At 45.2% G+C, this 20,518-nt stretch overlaps 1 protein-coding gene across 1 annotated transcript; it reads left to right on the top strand.

Annotated features, from left to right (window-relative positions):
- Positions 1-493: 493 nt before the first annotated feature.
- Positions 494-19,461, top strand: SLC22A5 (solute carrier family 22 member 5). The gene is made up of 10 exons (XM_042881625.1): positions 494-946; positions 8,580-8,683; positions 9,349-9,503; positions 10,125-10,296; positions 11,302-11,428; positions 14,659-14,759; positions 15,972-16,186; positions 17,315-17,497; positions 17,882-18,017; positions 19,190-19,461. Exons 1-10 carry the CDS (start codon positions 554-556, stop codon positions 19,275-19,277), a joined length of 1,674 nt encoding a protein of 557 aa, XP_042737559.1. The 5' UTR covers positions 494-553; the 3' UTR covers positions 19,278-19,461.
- Positions 19,462-20,518: the final 1,057 nt, after the last annotated feature.

Below are 20,518 nucleotides of genomic sequence, written 5' to 3'. Positions count from 1 at the left end.
TCCATGATGGTAACCAGCGGGGATCTCCCCGTCCTTTTCGACCATCGAGCCCTTTTCCACCCTATTTTCTCCCTCTGCTCCCTCGGGAGTGGGGAGTGAGCTGTGCTGCAGTTGAGCTGCGCGTGGAGGCAGAACCAGCACGAGAACGCAGCTGTGTACCATTCAGTAGGTGTACCTGCAGCTCTCCATCTATTATCACAGCGCTTAGGACTGGAATCACGCAGGCAGCAGCGCGGTCCCATCCCGGATCCCCTCCTGGCTCAGCCCAGCCCGCTCCGGGCGGATCCCCGGCCGAGCCCCCGCCGCGCCTCCGTGCCGGGCGCGGTGCATGCCGGGAGCTGCCGGCCGGGCCGCGCCGCGCCGGGTTGAGCAGGGCCGGGCCGGGCACCAGCGCCCGGCCCCACCTGAGAGCCCTCCGCCTGCTAACCCCACCCCCGGCCGCTCCCCCGCCGGCGAGGCCCGGCCCATGGCAAAGCGCTCGGCCGGCGGCTGGGCGGCTCGGGGCCGGCCGCTTCCTGCCTGTCGGTAGCGGCGGGCGAAGTTCGGCCGCGACATGCGGGACTACGAGGAGGTGACCGCCTTCCTGGGCGAGTGGGGCCGCTTCCAGCGCCTCGTCTTCTTCCTGCTCAGCGCCAGCATCGTCCCCAACGGCTTCAACGGGCTCTCCATCGTCTTCCTGGCCGGTACCCCAGAACACCACTGCGCTGTGCCGCCCGGAGCCAACCTGAGCGACGAGTGGCGGAACGCCAGCATCCCTCTGGAGCTGCGCGGCGGACTGACGGAGCCGAGCCGCTGCCGCCGCTACCGCCTGGACGCGCTCGTCAACCTGTCGGCGCTGGGGCTGCGGCCCGGCATCGACGTGCAGCTGGAGGAGCTGGAGCAGGAGCCGTGCCTGGACGGCTGGGAGTACAGCCGCGACGTGTACCTCTCCACCATCGTCACCGAGGTGAGGGGCGCAGCCGGGCTTCGGGCTGAGCCCGCTCCGCGCCGCTCGGGCTTGTTTCTTGGGTTTGCTTCCAGCCGCACGGTCCGCGTGTCCGTCAGCAGCCGCGTTCCCGCTGCTCCTGAAGCGGCAGCTGCCGGCCGGACGCACCGCCCGCACTGTGTTGCCTAGGGAGCGTGCGTGGAGCTCGGCACTGCTGTCCTGGGCTGCTCTGAGTGCTCCTGCTTTTAAATCTGGCGTGCTGCATTTAGTATGAGAGCTAGGCTTCTCTCTTCTGTTTACTTCCACTCGCAAAAGTGGTCTCCGGTTGCAGTGCTTTGGCTTGTGTGGCCTGTATGCGGTGCCTGCTGAATTGGTGCCAGCTGGTATCTGCAGGAGGACCTTGGGGAGCGAGGGTCGGCCCAGGAACAGCGAGTTGTTGGTGGTTCGAGGATATCTCTTTAAACTTGTATATCAAAAGGGTTTGGTTTATTTTCTTACTAAAGGTGGCAGAAGTCATCCTGCAGGTGTGGCAGTTGGACGCTGTAGGGGAGTTCCATTCTGTGCTGTGCTACAGAGGACCCCGAATTTGCTGCACATCAACCTGATATCCCCTGTCCTTGTTCAGCAAAGCTGTGTCCTGTCAGCAGAGCCTCTGATCCACACAGCCAGCAAGGCTGAGGCTGTGCTGGTTGTGCTTGTGTCAGGTGCAAGGTACACAGACCCGTAGGCACTGGCTGCCTTAAGACACAAGGAAATACTGGGATTTCAAACTGCAGAAAGGACTTCTCAGAAGGCTTGTTAACCGTTTATACCATCCAGTTTCCTGTTTGTACATAGGAGCAATCTTTGCAGAACTGTAGCAATGTTTTCTGCCCAGTGGCCTTTGTTCTTTGCTCTGCCAAGCAGCGATGGATGTTTGTGTACTTAGTGCCTGCTCACAGAAATCCTTCTTGGGTGAAGGACCAGAGTGAAGAAGAGAGTGTGGGAGAGATGCCCTGTTAGCACAGGGAAGGGTGGGCATGGCAAAATGTGAATTGTGAAAACTTCCCTTGAACATGCACAGTCCTTAGGGCTTGGGTAGCTGCCACAAGGTGTTGCCTCACCTGTTTCTTAAAGAACTTCTTTCTTCACAAAGAGTAAAACTAGTTCCTGGTCATCAGTGAAACGTATGGCTGTGAAGGGATGAGGCACTCTCAGGACAGCGTAAGGCAGTTGGCATCCTCTGGAATTCAGCATTTTGCAGGTGGTATTTTGCTGGTTTTGTCCTGAGTGCCACAATACGGTGCGTGTCCTGACTGAAGCGTCGATTGTCAGCACATTTTTCTCCCAGCTTCTTCACTGGGCTTTGACTCATTGCGAGTTACAGGGTCTGAACTGTCAGAACATCCAGAAGCTCCGAGATCCCTAAGGGGAAGGAGCTGCTGACGTTCTGCTACGAGTCTGCAGCGGCTCTGCACAGTTTGGCAGAAGTTCTGTGTCTGGGGGAGGTAGCGGTTGGCTGCCCAGACTTCGTGCACTGAGGCAGCATTTTTTTCTGCCTTTAATACTAATGCTTTTGAGCCAGTTTTGCAAGAGCTGTGGCCTTTTGCATACTTGCAGGTTTTCTCTGTTCAGCTTGTTTAAATTGCTGGCTTGGTGTTGCCGCTTTCATGGTTGACTAATGTTGTGTTTGGTTGCATATCTCGAACTTGTTGAATAATCATGAGGACCTTTGTCCCAGATTTCTGGAGCTGACACGGGGAGGGGGATGGGGCCTTTTTTAAGAAAGGTTTTCGCATAAATCTCTCTTGACTCCAGGGAAAGCTCTCCGTTCTGTTTCTTCTGTTTCTGCTTAGCACAGGAGGCTTAATGCATTCAGTTCTCATTTGAAGGGAGACTTCCCTTTTTTCCAACAGACACAGCAGTAGCCAGTCTGCCCTATTTAACCAGTTCTGCTGGAGCAAAATGCCTTTTTCTCCTTTATTACAGTGTATTGTGAGGCATAAGAAAAGCTTTACTTTAGCCAAAGTAATCCTTCCTCCCTATGTCCCATAAAAAAAAAAAACAACAATGTAGTCGTAAGAGTTCGCACGTAGTGCTAGGAGAAATATTATCTGGGGTAATTAAGGGGAAAGGCCAACTTCCACTCCTAGTCCTGTGTGTGAAAGCCTGGTATCTGCTGTGGGATTGAGCTGAGCAGTGCCTTGGAGCAATAGTAGTCTAGAGGAGTCACATCATGAGGGTATGTTGGATGATGGAAACATTTTAGTTTGGGAAAATTCTTAGGTACTCAAGTATGGAAATGCTTCTTATATACTGACACTTAAATAGATGAAGAGTTCTGTGTTCATCTTCAGTTTTATAAACGTGTTGTACTGTTCATCAGCCTGAAATCAGCTCAGTGCAGGCATCTTTTGTGCTTCAGAACTGCATGTTTTGAGCCTGTTGTAGCCTTAATGTTTGTCAGTGGCTATTTTTGCAAAGGAAGGATGCTCACTGTGGAGCTACTGCAGCACCCTGAAACCTGGTGTGATGCTGAGGCTCCGGATCCTTTATGAACACAGATGTGAATCAAATCAGGTGAGCCAGGTTCAGCTCTGCTGGGCCCATTGTTCACTGCCACACGGCCTCCCCCTGTGCAGGAAGTCGCACCCAGATTTCCATTATTCCTTGTCCATTACAAACAGCACGTCCTCTTTCTTGCTGCAGGGTAATACTGCGTATTTTTCTCCATCTCAGGAGCTGCCACAACTATGAATGTGTTATATATAAGTACTGAGGCTGTGATTGATTTACAGGTGCAAAATGTGAGTGTTAATAATTTTGTCTGAAGGAGAAATGTCTCATTTCCAGCTCGTAAGTGGATGTGAGTAGCATCTGTACTGAAATGCTTTAGCAATGCAGTGGTTCTCGTGTTGTGCTGTATGAAGCGTGTGTTGCAGGGCTGTTCAGCCATGCCATGTAAAATAGAGTTAGGATTTTTAAAGAGTGATTGACCTCTTGTTGACGCCATTAAAACTGAGACAGTGGTCATTTAGAGGCACCATGCAAAATAAATAAGGGAGTAATGATGGATCCTGCTAGGATGTCTGTAACTTTAGATTGGTAATCCAGTTTTTTCTCAGTTTCTGGTGTCAGTGCCCCGTTTCCTTTCTTTTCCAGCCGTTTCAGAAATGGGATGTTTGGGAGAGTTAATTTTTTTCACAGAAATTATGAAATGTTTGGTGTTTTCTTCTATGTTCTATGCAAGTTTTACTTCTGTGGTGGTTTAAAACAACTACAAGGGGAGAAATAGAGCATAATGTATGTTTTGCAGATGCAGGCTTCCATTTGTAGATTAAAAGCTGTGAAAGAATATCTAAAAAACAGAATCACAGAATGGCCAGGGTTGGAAGTGACCTCAAGGATCATGAATCTCCAACCCCCTGCCACATGCAGGGCCACCAACCTCCCCATTTCATACCAGCCCAGGCTGCTCAGGGCCCCATCCAACCTGGCCTTGAGCACCTCCACGGATGGGGCATCCACAGCCTCTCTGGGCAGCTGTTCCAGCACCTCACCACTCTCTCCGTAAAGAATTTCCCCCTGACATCCAACCTCAATCTCCCTTCCCTCAACTTAAAACCATTTCACCTTGTCCTGCAGTTATCAATCCTTTCAAAGAGTTGATTCCCCTCCTGTTTGTATGACTGTGAAATACCTTAGATATCAGAATGTATTTTCAGAGGAAAAGTTGTTTAATAATGCTTCACACTCTCGGTTAAATGGAGGATATTTACGTGGGTATGATAGAGACCAGATTCTGAATCAATGGCTGTAGGTACCCTGCTGTGAGATGGGCACAGGGGCTTACTAAGAACCTGCCTTGCTGTACAGAGAGAAGCAGTTGGTGGGAGGGAGTGTGTAATGCTGGATTCACTTCAAAACTTCTTACTAAAATGTTGATTTTTAGAAAAAGCAAATATTAGCACATGAGCCTATCCCACTTCTACTTTCTTATGTGCAAACATTACTGTGCACAGCTCCCAAAGTTTTTGGTGTTTGTCATAGTGCTTTGTGCAGGGATTTGGTTACCGGTATCAGGGAAGCACAGTTGATGCTGCAGCTGAACACGAATTGAGAAAAGTGTGGGGTTTTTGTTTGTTTGTTTTTTTCCACCAGTGTGATCCTGAATGATGTTGTTAACCTTGTGATTATTTCTGTAACTTTCCAAAGGTATTTGGTAGCAGTTTGTATCTGTTTGCTGTGACACTGTAATTGCGAGGACTTTGGACGCTTTGTGGAGTTCCCCCATATTCAGACTTGCAATTGCCATGTTATGGTATGTCATCAAATACTGGGCAGACTTTATGCTTGAATATGATTGTCATATTGTTATTAGCAGTTAGTTTAGTTCCTGTTATATCTCCTTGGAAGAGGTGGCAAAATCCCAGTGAAAGTTGGTTGCAATAAGGTGTCTGCATCAATGTCTGGGTGGAGCACTGCTGGGTTTCATGTCAGGAACTCGTGAGGTGCCAGCTCTCCTTCCAAGGCAGGTAATGTTCTGCAAGCACAATGGTACAGTGCCCATAGACAGAAAAAGTAGATAACTTTTACCTCTGGGTGGCTTTGAAGTGCACGGGTTGCTTGGAAGAAGTACCAGAATGTGGCAACGTCATCAGCTGCACTTGTGGCCAGAACTTGCTTTGCAGCTGTAGTTTGATGCCTTTGTTTGCACTGCTGCCTGGTTTTCTGCAGAACTCAAATATTTCATCTCAGAGTCTGAATTTCTTTGTGATTGTGGAGGCACGTGTGAGATTGCTGTGGCTCCCAGCTCATTGCTACAGGTGTGAGGTTAATTATAAAGACATTGCCCTGATGAGCTCTGCGAGAAGTATTTACAGCCTAGTCAAAGTACTGCACTCTGAGTAGGAAGATAAGCTTAAATCACAACAGATTATGTCCTTTTCCAAAGTTAGAATAATAACTGTGAGAAAACTCTGTGCCATGAGCAATGGGGAGCAGCGTGGAGTAGCTGATGCTTTGCAGGGTCAGTAGCTGCTCTTTGGAATAAGGGCTGAAATGTATTCTTCTCCCGTTTGGAGCCACAGCACCTTGCTGAGGTGAGCCTTATCTGAGCCACGGGGCAAAGGCTTTGCTTACTCAAGGGATACCAGGAAATGAAAATAGCATGTGATTTTAGAGCACTGGGTCACAGCATGCTGTGTCCGAACAGCCCTGCCAGCAGCAGGAATCAATCAGTAACTGCTCTTGGGATGCTCACTGACCTTCCAACCGTGATGCTTCAGTGACTTTTTCTTGAGCAATGTATGGTTCAGGGAAGGGTAAGGCTGCAGAGTGGTTCTGGAAGACCGATGCCATCATCAACACGAACGATGTAGACCTGTCTTGTGACTCATTAAAAGGCTGAGGACTTCATTCATTTACTGACTGGGGTGAGAGGTAACAGACCTGAAAATCCATCTGTTCTGATAGTTGTACCCATGGAGTTTTTGGCTATAAATAAGTGGTATTTACAACCAAGCTAGTTTTTCCTTGGAAACTCAACACTGAAGTTCTCTTTGGTGCCTGGTCCGAGTGCTCGTCATCATAACAGCTGCTGTAATTATGTGAATAGAGTGGACAGAAAAACAAGATAGTAATTAGGGCACCGCCTGAAGGACCGGTGTGTTTCCACCTCTCAGGGCAGCCGTGTAACACATTTCATAACCATGAACTTTTCCAAGCAATGTCTCTGTCTTAGCATACGCAGGAAATGTTTGTTACCGGGCACAGCATGCTGGTGTCCAGCAAGCCAAGTGTGGTGCAGGCTGGTGCTGAGCTGCAGCGTGGGAGACAGCTGGAAGGAGACAGGCCATTGTCAAGTACAGTGTTCAGCTTCTTTAGGGATGTAAAGTGATTTAGTTTCTTTCTAAAGGCCTTCTTTAGGAACAGTACTCAGTGATTTCTAATAACATAACTAACATGTCTGGTTCCGGTGGTCGATGGAAAGGATTCTTGGAGTGAGTCTGTCAGCGCAGTGCTGGGAGTGGTGCTCGATTCCCTGATAAATACCATCACATGGAGACATGCGATAGCCACAGAAGCCTCTGGTCTGTGTGAATTTGGTGGTGATCAGTCACTGTGTATTTCCAAGCACTGTTAGTTTTACCAGAGCTTCTTGGCTGGCGTAGCTTGTGTGAGCAGTCATCAGAGAACTGCTCAAATGTTCTTCCATCTATAACGCAGTGTTTGTGGCATGAATGCAGATTAAATCATAAACATGTTAAATTACAGCTTTTAATCTACGTTGTATTGATAATCATAGAATATTGTGGCTGGAAGGGATCTATAAGGATCATCACTCCCTGCCCTGCACAGGGCCTCCCAAAATTCAAATCCTATTTCTGAGAGTCACCCCCTGCTCCAGAGCCAGGTTAAAAACAACTGAGCAGAACCCACAGTACTGAACTGCTTGTAATTGAGGAGGAAAGGAAGGAGTTGTTGGGACCAGCGTCAATATTTTCATTTCGACCTCTTCAGTGCGAATTGAAAACTCCCAAAGTTTCCATCACTGAAGCATCACGTGGGGCCCTGTCTGAAGGACGGCGGTCAGCAGGATCTGGCCTTGTGTCAGAAGTGCTGGTGGCCTCCAAATTCCCCTCCTGTGCTCAGCACCCAATGGGGTGAGCAGGACCCGAGGGGCAGCAGCTGCAGGCAGAGCCCAGCAGTGAGGGAGGGCCGAGGAGCATCCCTGCTGCTCTCTGCTTTCTTCTGGTATTTATGAATATTTACACACTTTTTTTTTTCCCCCTCAATAACCAAAACACAATTAAGACTCTTTCAATGAAAGCTGTTGATAGAGATAACCAAATAACATGAATGCTATTTCTGAAAAATGAAACCATAGCAGGTAAGAGGGTTGCAAACTGTTGCAGTCCTCATTTAATAGTTGTCTTGTTTTTTTTTCCTTCCTATTTTTGCTAACGTATTTTCATTTTGAAAATGGTGCTTTTCTTGGTGTGTATTTCAGTTTGTGTTCTGAAGATTGCAACTGATCCTTCCCTGGAGAAGTGACATCTGCTGGGCTCTGCAGGTCCTGTTGCAGACCCATGCTTTGCACTTAGGTCCCTGGTGAGCGGTGAAGTCTATCCCAAAATTAAATTGTAAATTTATTTTAAATGTAAATTTAATTACATTAAAACGTAATAAAAGAGGAGGCACTTTGCTCTATGTAGTTCAATTTCTCTTGAATTATAAATGTGAGGTTTTAATGGAAACGTTCACCATATGCAGGAGAAGATGAGTGGGGTTTGTAGTGATGCCTTGCAAACCCAGCAGGATTAAAAGGGAGCTGAACGGAGCATGCAGTGAAATTGGGAGTGACTTTCACCTGCATACACAGGGGGAGAACCATAAGAGTCAGCCATTGACTGTGTAAAGAGGTGGTGGTGCTGTGGCCTCAGATGGATGATCTGAGGAAGGATTGGAGCTGGTGGCATTTGGCCTCTGCTGAGCAGCATTGGTTGGAGTTAAGTTTGTCCAGCTCTGTCTGTGCCTTAAATTGGTTGTTCTTTCCTTCCATGGAAGCTTTCTGCCCACAGGGCACGTTTCCCTCAGGCTCAGCCAACTTGCTTAGAAGGAGGGAGGGAAAATGCTGTTGATTTAAAGCCTTTCATGTTCTTTCTTCTTGCAGTGGAATCTGGTGTGTGACAATGACTGGAAGGGGCCCATGAGTACCTCCCTGTTTTTTGTGGGCGTGCTGCTCGGATCGTTCATATCAGGACAGCTCTCAGACAAGTAAAGTATATGCACCACAACCACTGGTCTTTGATGTGTTTTGCAAGCAGCTCTTGCATGTGAGGTTTGGTACAAGTGTTTTCTGTGACCTCTAACGTGTCCTAATTCTGTGAGTGCCCAATCTGAATGTGCACTGTGTAGAGCACATGGCCTGACTTAGAGCAGGATGTCACAGGGATCACTGGTAGGGGTTATATTTACCAGTTTATTTTCTCAGAGTAATCACTTCTGCAGCAAATCATATTTATGCCAGAAAGTGTAAGCAAGAGATGCTTCATTTCTTTCAAACGTTTTCCTTGTTATGTTGTTTTTTTTTTTCAATATGCTGATCTGTGTAGTGAAGTGTTTGCTGTGTAGAGGTGGAGCATCTATTATTGCTTTTACACTGCAAATAATGTTGCTGACAGTGAGTTGCTCATTCTGTCAGAACGGAATGAGTGTTGTTTCAGCACACACCTAAAGGTGACTTGGCTGTGACCCTTGGAATATTATTTTCTCGTGTCCTGTGAGTCTCCTCATGTATTTAGAGTAGATGTGCATGTGCTGCTGAATCTTTGCTTCTTGCAGATGTCTTATCTCCTTAAGTATACACCTGAGTAATTTCTGAAGATTTAATTCATGCTGTTCTTTTCTTTTTTATTTTCTTTTCATCTAATCCCTGGAAGGTTTGGCAGGAAGAATGTGCTGTTCGCAACTCTGGCAATGCAGACCATCTTCAGCTTCGTTCAGATCTTCTCTACCAGCTGGGAGATGTTTTCCGTGTTCTTTTTGCTGGTTGGCATGGGGCAGATCTCCAACTATGTGGCAGCGTTTGTTCTCGGTATGGAAGTCCTGCTGGGCCCAGAATGCTGTCTGTTGTCCTGTCTGCTTCCCTGCTTAGGGCTGGTTTGCTTTGTCAAGAAATGCTGTTAAGTGTTTGTCCTCACCACATGTGGATCCTCACCTCATGCTGTCTTTGGAAGTTTCCATTGATAGAAGTGCAGAAGTGCAGTCTGAATTAATTCAGTGAGTTACCAGAGGATTCAAGTGTTTCAACTAATAGAGAAATAGAGAATTCCAGAAGGTTTTATGGGTCATGGCCTAATCTAGGCATCTCTGAAGTATCCTTTAAAGAAGCTAGTCTCTCCATAAGCTGCAGAAGATCCTATGGAGATCAAGCTGAAGCTAACTCCTAGTACATCAGATGGTTTTAAGTCTTCAGGTACAGTAGATCATAAAAACATAGAAATACAGAAGAGTTGGCTACTTCTAGCTACAGAAATAACTGTATGGTCTGATCAGTTACCTTCCATACTTACAGTTACTGGATTGATGCAAGATCATCATGCAAGGCAGAGCTGTGGTGCCTCCAATAATGCATGGCTGTGTAGTATGTCCCAAAGCCAGTTATTTGTGGTTGCTTTTATGTTAAAATACCAATCTTTGCTCTTGTTCTGAACAGGCACAGAAATTCTTGGCAAATCCATTCGTCTACTATTCTGCACGTTGGGGGTTTGCATCTTTTATGCCTTTGGCTACATGTTGCTGCCACTGTTTGCCTATTTCATCAGAGACTGGAGGATGCTGCTGCTGGCGCTTACTTTACCTGGGCTGCTCTTCATCCCACTGTGGTGGTGAGTGCAATGAAAACAGAAGACTTTAGAAGTCTTGTCAATGGGTTTTTAAGAGCCAGATGTCAGCCAGGCTTTGGCATTGAAACTCAGGAGTGGGCAGAAGAGCTGCCATTGTATCCTTTGCTGTTCCCAATTCTTCAGACTTAAGTCTGCAGCTCTGTGAGTAATCTCTGTCTGATTCATGTGTGAAGAAGTTAGTCTTCATTTTCCTTGAGGGTTCTGGAAAGTTAAGTGATTGTACATGGAAAAGGAGGAGGGGGAAGGGAGGAGAAAAGGGGAAGAGAAAGAAAAACCAAAACAAAAACCCACCTTCATCCTTCTGTACCAAATAACACCCATTGGGTAAGGCCTAAACGAAAGGCAGAATGAAAAAGCAGTTGTTTTGGAGAGTGACATGGTGGCATGGATCTGACAAGCTGTAGCTGTAGAGCAGTGCTTGCACACCTGTGCAACTTCAGTATTTCCTGCCCTAGTTAATGAAATGCTGCTTTGCAGTGATGTGACTTGTAGAGCTCAAGCCGTCCACACGATGGTGGTGTTTCTTCACTTACACATAAAACGAATGCCGTTGCCTCTTCCTCCCATGCAGATTTGTTTTGTAAACGCTGCCACATTCAGCCAAGTCAAGTAATGATTTGATGTGCCACAGTTACTAAGCAGGTGCCTCTTCATTTGCAGAATGCTGCTTGTGTATTATTCACATTTCTGAATTTCTTTAAACCATTTTTCCCGTACTCTGAAAGTTTCTGTTGCTCTTTTTTTTTCTTCTTGTTTTCCCCTGCATCATTCTTCAGCTCTTTTGTACTTCTAAAATACACAACACGTTTTAGTCTGTTCTTCAGCCTACGAGTTGGCTCTTGTAAACCTGATTTCTGTTGTCTTAGCTTTAATTTCTGCAAGACGTGTCAAGTTTTAAGCTCTTTGTGCCTGGAACAACATGTGTTGGTGTCTGGAGCAGCACGTTCTTTGGAAATGCTGGCATATTATTCTGAATCTTTCACACAGGATCATTCCAGAATCTCCACGCTGGCTGATCTCTCGGGGCAGATTTCAAGAAGCAGAAGACATCATCCGAAAGGCTGCAAAAATTAATGAGGTTACAGCCCCAGATGTAATCTTTGACCCTAGTGAGGTAAGATTCACTTAGCAGTCAGGTTGTTTGCTGGGCCTGTTATTATCTATGGAAAGCATTGAATTTCCAGTATTGCCTGCACTGTATCGTGTACTTTTGAAGTGGTTAAAAGTTCATCCTTTACTGGAAAGGCCTTAAAGCAAAATACCCTTTCAGTAAGGTTTGAGAAGGCCTTGCTGTCCCAATCCCATGCAACATTCAAATGAAAACATCAAGATGTCTTTTTTTATTTTATTTTATTTTTAGCACGATTAGCAGCTTTATTTTCTATTTAAACCACGTTTTTGGAAGTGAATGTAATTAATTTGGTTTGCCTATTGCTTTGTGATCTGAATACATCCCAGATGAAGCCAGCAAATTGGCAGGAAGTCTCGTTTATCCCAGTGACTCTGAATACAGTGGATCTCCTTAACCCAGGCAGCTGACAAATGGCTTCTTTGGGTCTTCCAGGCACCTGAGACCTGGCCACACTGCACTGAGGAGTGTATGCCTTAGCACCTAGCAGGGAATTCAGTCTCCTGGTCTCTTAGTCTTTGTTTTTCCTCCAGCTTCTGATCTTTTTGGACAGAAGCATCTGATTGTGAGTGGCTGGTTATAGATAATACTTATGTTCTGGACAGATTTTATGCTTGTCTGCTCTGATAGAAAACTAATCCTAGCTGGTGAAATAATGCTCTTCAAGTTCAACTTCGATTTCATGTAGAGGAGATCAAAACTTGAGTGTCCTCGAGCTGGAGTAGTTAGCAGTAAAGTTGTTCTTGTTTCCTTCAGGTATCTCTGAGCTGTTGGTATCCTTAAGCTGCAGAATGAGTTCCACGTTCATTTATTCACAGGTCAGACAGGCAAATTGTTTGCATAATCCAGGGGAATGGGCACCTCTCTAAGCACATCTGTAGTGTCTGTCTGGGCACAGTTGCTCTGCCGTATTCCCACTGACACTGGACACTGTCTAGTTGTTGATAAGAGAATTGCTTGTTCCTATCCTTGTATATTGTCTTGATTTACAAAGCTCTTGGGTCTTGCAGTCTGAGCCAAATGTTTAGTCAGTAATCTCAGATGTGTTGCTATTGAGGCTGAGAAGGCTTCGTTTGGCTTGCAGATCGCTGAGGTGCAGACAAGCCTACTTATCTAGGCTAAATTCTAGATAGCAAGATAGACATCCTGGTCTTGCTGGAGCAGAATGCCAGGAAAACCTAGACCTGATGATGGCTTTTGTACTGGACTTCTATTGAAAGAACCTTTTTTTTTCATTTTTTTGTTATTGCTTTCTTTTTCCTTCCCTCTCCTGCTTTAAGCATGAAAACTCACCCTGTGCCAGAAAGAGGACAGAAAATGAGCTCTGGCTCCAACATTCAGTGAAGATAATCATCCCTGGAATGCCTCCATTTTCTGTTCTTAGAAAGAAATACTGATCTGTTCCCCATCTCTGAGTGGGGCTGGGTTTGAAGCAGCAGAGCAGTTCACATTTCCCCAGGGAGGGGGACTGGAGCAGGCTGGATCGCAGAGGTTAAAATCACAGCACATCAACTTCCAGAAACACAGTTTACCACTCAAAGCAAATGGAACTCGATTAACAGGGGTTTGTTTAACTGCAGAACTCCCAACCATCTTTTTTTCTTTTTTTTTTTCTTAATAAGCTGTGACAAAATAATTTGTGCAAAGCCTTTCTTCATCTGCGGTCCCTTTATCCTCTTCTTTTGTGTGCTTTCTGAAGAAGGCTGGCATCTTCCCCTGAGGTTTTAGGAAACGTGTTTATGCTGCAGCAGGATTCTCAGAAACAGGCTGGCCCTGAGGCATTTTGCAGCTGGAATGGAGGAGCTCATGGGGCTGCTGTCCTCTGAAGCGTTTAAACTCTGAGGTTTCCAAACCAGTTTGGATTTCAAAACCAGTTCAGATCCGTGATCACAAACAGTCCATAGAGCATCAGTAGGGCCTGGTTGGCTGAATTGCCTGACGTGAGGGGAATGAACAGGTTTGGATGACAGGTTTCATTCCAGATGCCTTCCCTTCCCTTGTCATAGCTTCTGCTCTGTCCTGTCCTGCTAAGGGGCTGCATTATGTGGCAGGGCCCTTTTTTCTCATCACTAATTTAAATTTTGCATTGTTCCTCGTTTTGTTTTGTGGTTTGTTTGGGTTCTCTTTTTTTTTTTTTTTTCTTTTCTATTTTTTGTGTTTCCTGTTTGTAGGTTTCTTGGCAGCAAAGAGTGGCAGAACTGGAAAGCACAGAGGGAAGATCATGTGATTTAAGAGAAAGGGCTGTGAGCTGAGAAGCTGCTGCAGTTTGTGCAGGGGGAGGCTTAAGCTCAGGCAGAATAAAAGCTATCCAGTGTAAAGAACTGCTTGCCTTTAAGAGAAAATTAAGGTTTATGAGGGCAAATGCACTGAATTGTGGAGTGCTTGAGCAGTAGAATGCTGTTTTATCTTCCAGGTCTTCAGGACAAAATATTGCTTGAAATAATGTTCACTTGGCTGCAGAGTTATATAAACTTTGTGCTTGCGAGGTGTGGAGGAGAAAATACATGTTTTGAGTTGAGGGACAGGACTTGAGGGCTCCATGTCAGTCTGCAGCAGCTAACTTGCAAATCATCACCTGCCTGAGATGGAGGAGAGGCTGACGAGGAACTAAGTGTAACGAAGGGTTGCTTTTATCTCTTTGCTGGTGTGCTGGAATGCATCCAGCTTCTTCCATTGAGCCTGTCTGATGTTCCAGGGGAAAAAGAGTTGTGAGTTGAACTGATACAAAGCAGAGGATGCTAGGCCAGGCGGAAAGAGTTTAAAGGCCAGACAGAAGTAGTTTAAAGTAGTGAATGCACTGTGTTGGAGTGGCAATCTGGCTTTGTAATCATGTTCACACACCATAGTGTACGCAGTGCACACAGAAGGCGTTCAGTCTTATACTTGTAAATTAAAGCTGTTGCTTTGTAAGTCAAGCATGGAAGTTAAAATAAGCAGCTTTTATGGAGTCTAAGGGAAAGAAAATGCTTACTGATTTCAGCTCAAATGTTAAGTGACTTTAAAGAAGGAGCAGCTGTTTTTACAGATACTTGTATGTGGGCACAAGAGACGTGTTTGATTAAAAGCAAAGCACCAGGTTCAGCTTTACAGCATACCAAAATGGCCCCAGGAGTACTCAGAATACTGGAGTGTAAGTCAAGCCAGTGGGCTTGTTGTCACAACTGTTCTGTTTGTGGGATGCTGATGTTCCATGCTTTTTGTTTGCTTGTTTTCAGCTGCAAGATTTGAGTTCCCAGGGCCAACAGACATACACCATTTTGGATCTCATGAGAACACGAAATATCCTCACTATCACGATTATGTCAGTGATTCTGTGGTAAGCAGGAGTGTGGTTCAGCAATGTGTCAGCACAACAGCAATAAAACAGTAGGAAAGTTCCCTTTGAACACTGAAGTATTCTAAAGAGGTGTGGGCAAAACTGGTTAGCTTGGAAAACAATGGGCTGAAGTGACATCATGCTGTTTATGTAGGTTCCTTGTTTCTTATGCTGAAGAGCACATGGTAAATGAAGTTTTGCAATGAGAAAAAGGAGTCAACATTGTGGAAGTTAGTTTTATAATCTTAAATGCTCTTGCAAATCCTGCAGAAAAGTACTTGGTGGCTTGGGGCTGGTTTTAAACTGGTTTTACCTTGTTGGTCAGTTGCCTAATCTGTTTTTATATCATTTCCCAAAATATAAAGTATCCTATGCTGATTCACAGCAACGTTTTATATACACACCCATGGTATATTCTGAGTTATGAATTGAAATTCTCTGCAGGTGTAATTGCCTCCAGGTTTGCCAGTGTGATAAGCTAAGGCAAACTGCTACTAAAAGTGAGTTCCAGCAAGAACAAGTAGGTTTGTTTAATACAAAAAGAACTCCTAAAAGCCCCGTGTTGTACAGCATTATGGAAATTACTGCATAATAACTGCTACTGAGGAGAACAGCTTTACTGGCACATCATACACACCAACAGGGGGATTACCTCTGTTATCCCAGGCAGTTTATTTTAAGCAGTTGAACCATGAAGGTTGCTCTCATGTGAAGTGAGAAGAAAAGAGAACTGAGTTTTGGTCAGTGATACACTTAATGCTGTGCAGTAATTCTGCTCTCGGTTCTGCTATGACACAAATGCAGTGGAAGGGAAGTGCTGAGTGCTCCGTGATGATCTTGGACAAATCCTGAGCCAGTGTCATTATTTACCATGTGCTTGTGAGGCATAACCTCCTCTTCCCAGTGTCTCTAAAACAATATAGATTTCATCAGCAAAGACACCTCTGTGTTTCCCCTGGTCACGTGTGCCTGTCTGGCACAGTTAAGATGGCACTGTTCCCAGCCTCTAAACTCCATCCTGTTAACCAGGCACAGAGCCATGCAAATACAACTTGAATGCTATCCTGCCCACTTTGGGCACGGCAAAGGAAATCCTAGGTTGTTTGGATCTGCCAGGATGCCATCCTCCTTTTGTCTGAGCTCATTCAGCAGGGCGGGTAACCACCCAGGCCGCTCTAAAGAACGATCTGATGGACCATGCTCTGTTTTCAGGATGATAATCTCCGTTGGTTATTTTGGACTTTCTCTCGACACACCCAACTTGCACGGCGACGTCTATATGAACTGCTTCCTCTCAGCAGTGATTGAGGTCCCAGCCTACATCATCTCCTGGCTGCTGCTTCGAAACCTCCCCCGACGGTATTCAATGGCTGCTGCGTTATTCTTGGGAGGCTGTGTTCTTCTCTTCATTCAGCTGGTGCCTTCACGTATGGAATCGTTAGTTGATCTCAAACACACATGATAGGCCAAGTCCAGTGCCGTGCATTGGGCAGATGTGGAGGAAAAGTATCCTGAAGGGACTAAATATAGACGTATGTTTCCTATTTTTGCCATCCTTCCTTGGTTCTCAGTGCTCCAGCACCGGGAGCTCACAAAATATACCAGGTCAGATGTGTTTGTAAAGACAGGTCCTTGCTTTTGTGGTCTGTTTGCATCAGTACCATAGTCCTGTTTTGCCCTAATGCAGATCTTTGGCAAAGTGCTCTGGTAAACTCGTGCAGGTTACCTGAAGGCTGCAGAACTTGCTGCTTAAAAGACTGCCACTGACTGCCTTTAGGGCTTGTTTGAAAGTTAATGTAGAAGTATTTTTTAAAAGCAAAGATGCTTGCACTGCATTAAAGTTAACAGTTAAAACAACGTTTTGCAAATCTGAGGAGGGCAAATCAACATTTATTGGATATCAAAACAGCATGCATCTTCAGGGTAATGAGATTGAGGGCTATAGGCTCCATCAAATACGATGTCATATTTGTGGTCAATATATGGAGGTCAAATTCAAATATGATGTGGGAGTAATCTTGTTGCTTAGCACTTCTTTATTCTTTAATTTATGAACAAATGAGGATGAGTTCATTTTACATAGGTAATGTATGAGTCACTGTTTTTTGTTTTTTAATTAGTTGGAAACTGATATGATCTGTTTTGATTTTCCAATCCAGCTGTCCTGGTTAAAGGACAGCACTGTAGAAAAGACTGGATTGTAGAAACCAGAGTAGCAAAGTGAAAACAACCTATTCAAATGCTTCACTTTGCTCAGTTTATTAAATAGGGATACGTGGCATTGTTTGCAATAGCAATGGTCTGCCCCCTGGAATCTGGAGAAAACTTTTGAAGTTGTTGCCCTGTGGTCCTTATTTTTTAACCTCCTCGAGAGGAAAATGGAAATGTTGGCTCCTAGTTTAAAAGAAAGAAGTTGCCCATGCACAGACACGCGTGCAGAAAGAAAAGGACATCAGATAATGCAGTTAATGACACAGGAGTTGTGCAGTCAGTAAATTTACAAGATACCGTGAATTGCCAAGCGTTTTATTGAAGCTCTTGCATTTTAATTTCAGATATTCGTGCCCTATCTATTCTCCTGGTGATGTTAGGGAAGTTTGGGATCACAGCTGCCTTTGCAATAGTTTATGTTTACACGGCTGAGCTCTACCCAACGGTAGTCAGAAACATGGGAGTTGGAGCAAGTTCCATGGCCTCAAGGCTTGGCAGCATCCTCTCACCTTACTTTGCTTATCTTGGTAAGTGAACGTGCTGGGGGGACGCTGGTGGCTGGAAAGCATTGGTTCAGTGCTGCCTGCAGGGCTGAGGACAGAACTGCATCTCAGTGCAAGACCCGGTCACGGGGTTTAAAAGAAACCAAACCAAAATCGGTTCTGCTCATTTGCTCTCATTCTTGAGCAGCCCCATCCTCACAGACACTGTGGGGGTGGCCATGAAGACTGTCAGCTGCCCAGCACTGCAGTGCTCATGTCCACATCGTGGCTCTAGAATCCATTGTGGCACTGTGGAGGTCAGGGAGCACCAGCTGCTTTGGAGGGTTTTGTTTTAACTAACAGCTGTTCTAAAGTGCAAATGTTGGCAGTGAGTTGGAATTGATGCTAGCCTTTGTTGCTTTCTGCTAGGTGCCTACGATAGATTCCTGCCTTACATCCTGATGGGGAGCCTGACTGTGCTATCAGGAATTCTGACTCTGTTCCTGCCAGAAAGCTATGGAATGCCTCTTCCTGACACGATTGAGCAAATGCTGCTGGTAAAAGGGTAAGCATTGCCTTCTGATTTTTATACATCTGTTTTAGCTATAAATGTAAGTGCCGCCTCTATGTATGTCCCCATTGGTAGAGTCTTGCTGAAGTATTTGATTTGCTCTAAAGTGTGCTGACAGTAGGAAAGGCTAGTTCTATAGAGACTACTGCAGTCACAGCACAAGTAAGGAAGGGCCAATATACCCTTGTACCACAGAAGCTGCTGGTTAAAATTTGGCTGTACTTACAAAAGATTTTATATTTGGTAATGAATTGTGTAAGGAGCGTTGTTCTGGAGAGAGGTGGGATGCACTGCACTAAGAGGGGCAAAGAGTTTTTGCTGGTAGGATGGCTGACCTGATAAGGAGAGCTTTAAACTGCGGGTAGGGCAGCTAGCAGCAGCCTTGTGAGGGACTGGTGGGCTTGGGTGATGTGGAGAAAAGAGGATGCAAAAACAGCAAAAGAAGGCTTTTGGGCAGCTCCAGCATTTGCACGTGAGCAAGGAAATATCTACAGCCTGCTGCTTTGGGGAAAGGCAGGGGGTGGGGAAAGGTACTTTCTGTGATGTCAGCCTGCTGGGTGCCTCTCTGAGGGGTCTATACATGGTGCATGCAGCATGGGGAGTAAACATGAGGAGTTAGATTTGTGTGTGCAGTTGCAGATCTTGTTGGGATCATGGAGACGTGAGACAGCTCTCGTGACTGGAGTGTTGCAGTGAGGGGATACTGGCAGGAGAGAGATAGGAAGGACAGACTTTGCTTTGTATGTTTGCTTTTAAAGGTATAGTGACATTTTGTGGATTTAATAACCAACTCACTGACAAAAGTATTTTCAGCTCACAGTGGTGAGGTAACAATTCTGGTTGGAAGGGCTTTATTTTTCAGTCTGTATGTTTTTAAATGATTCTGCAGTATCAAACTGTCACAAAGTAATTTATCTTTCCAAGTTCTTAAAGCAGTGCAAGTACTGCTGAATTCTCCCAGTTAATTTCAGCTGACCTAAAAATCATTGAGAGTTGGACCTTCTGCCATGGCTCTGAGTGGAGGCAGTCACTGTTAGAAAAGGACCCGTTCAACTGGGGTCAACAGAACATTAAACTTAGTCTGTGATGTCTGATAGGGTTCAGAATATCAGTCTTCTTTCTCTGATTGCTCTTCTAATCTATTTTCCTTTCTCTTTTTTTCCCAGACTAGAATACAGGCCTGCATCTAGTGCCAAAAGGAATTCAAAGGATGAAGAAGAAAACCCAGAGATTTTTAAGAGCACATCTTTTTAATGAAATGCCTACTTCCTGATGGACTGAAAGTTAAATGGATTTGCTCCTAATGCTCATTCTAGAAAGGGCTAGTGGCAACCCTTCTTCCTGCAATTTTAACCTTATTTATTAATTTAAACACTGTGTTCCATATATTCTCTTTTTATATGACCACAAATACTGTGTAGCCTTCACTGGTTTTTCAGCCAGTTGTTTCAATGTGTTTTAATCCTTTAACCAAGAAACAGTATCTGATCAGACCTTTGGAAGTAAGTGTGTAGGTGAGCTGAACCACAGCCAGTCTTCTTCACAGCTGATGCCCATCAAGAATTTAGAAACACTAGAAGAAGCTGCTAATTACTTTTGATTTCTTGACTTCTGTCTTTGGACAGGAAACTTATTTATTAGAGTGAAGGTCATGCAAACATGCCACTGTGATCTTATGTGAATTTGTATGTGCTGAGTTTGCTAGCAGGTTCAGAAAGGTGCAAAGAAAGATTTTCTTGAGAATGAATTCTAACTTGGTGTGCTGTGTGTAGGCTGAAAGGATGGTCTTGCACAGAACACAGCACTGAGGTTCTGCTGACAGAATCCTTTCGAATCCAACGCTGGATTTCAGCTACAACTTTTTGGTGACGTTGTTTACATCTGACACTGGAACGTGGCCCACTTTGAGGCTGTGTTTATTTAGAATGATGCAGAAGGTTTTATTGTGTGTGTGTGTGTGGGGGGGGGGGGGGGGGGGGGTGACTGCTGAAAATTGTCTTTCTGAATTGTTTGGGTTTTCAAATCATAGTCTGTGCGATGCGGTTGGCAAAAAGCAGTTCTGCTGTCTTAGTTTCTGACCTTTCTGCACACACACACACACACACACACACATGCACACTCTATCAATAATCCATGCCACTGCTTTGACCTCGTGGTGAGAATTCCCAAGATCAACACTTACAGTGCACTTATGACCACTGGATTTCGATTCTTGGCTGCCAACTGTTGGCCTGCTGTGAGGTCTCTTATTTCCCTTCACTCCTGTTAATTGTTCATGTGAGTTGTGTTAAGATTATTATTATTTTTTTTTTTTTAAATCATGGTGAAAATCTGCTGAGACTGTTCCTTGGATCACAGCAGCACCCTTGGCATCGCCTTTGTCTATTTAAAGGTGTGCATACACATGGTCTCCTTTGTGCCTTTCTTACTGCATTACAGATGTGCCTGGTGAAAGCATTCATCCTGTGGTACTTGTTTGTCTGTTGTCCTGTCTT

The sequence above is a fragment of the Lagopus leucura genome, unplaced genomic scaffold, assembly GCF_019238085.1.
Source record: "Lagopus leucura isolate 7727_CA_CO unplaced genomic scaffold, USGS_WTPT01 Super-Scaffold_100030, whole genome shotgun sequence".
Classification (NCBI taxonomy): Eukaryota; Metazoa; Chordata; class Aves; order Galliformes; family Phasianidae; genus Lagopus; species Lagopus leucura.
The sequence above is the reverse complement of the archived record's forward strand: the minus strand, read 5'-3'. Positions and strand labels throughout refer to the sequence as shown.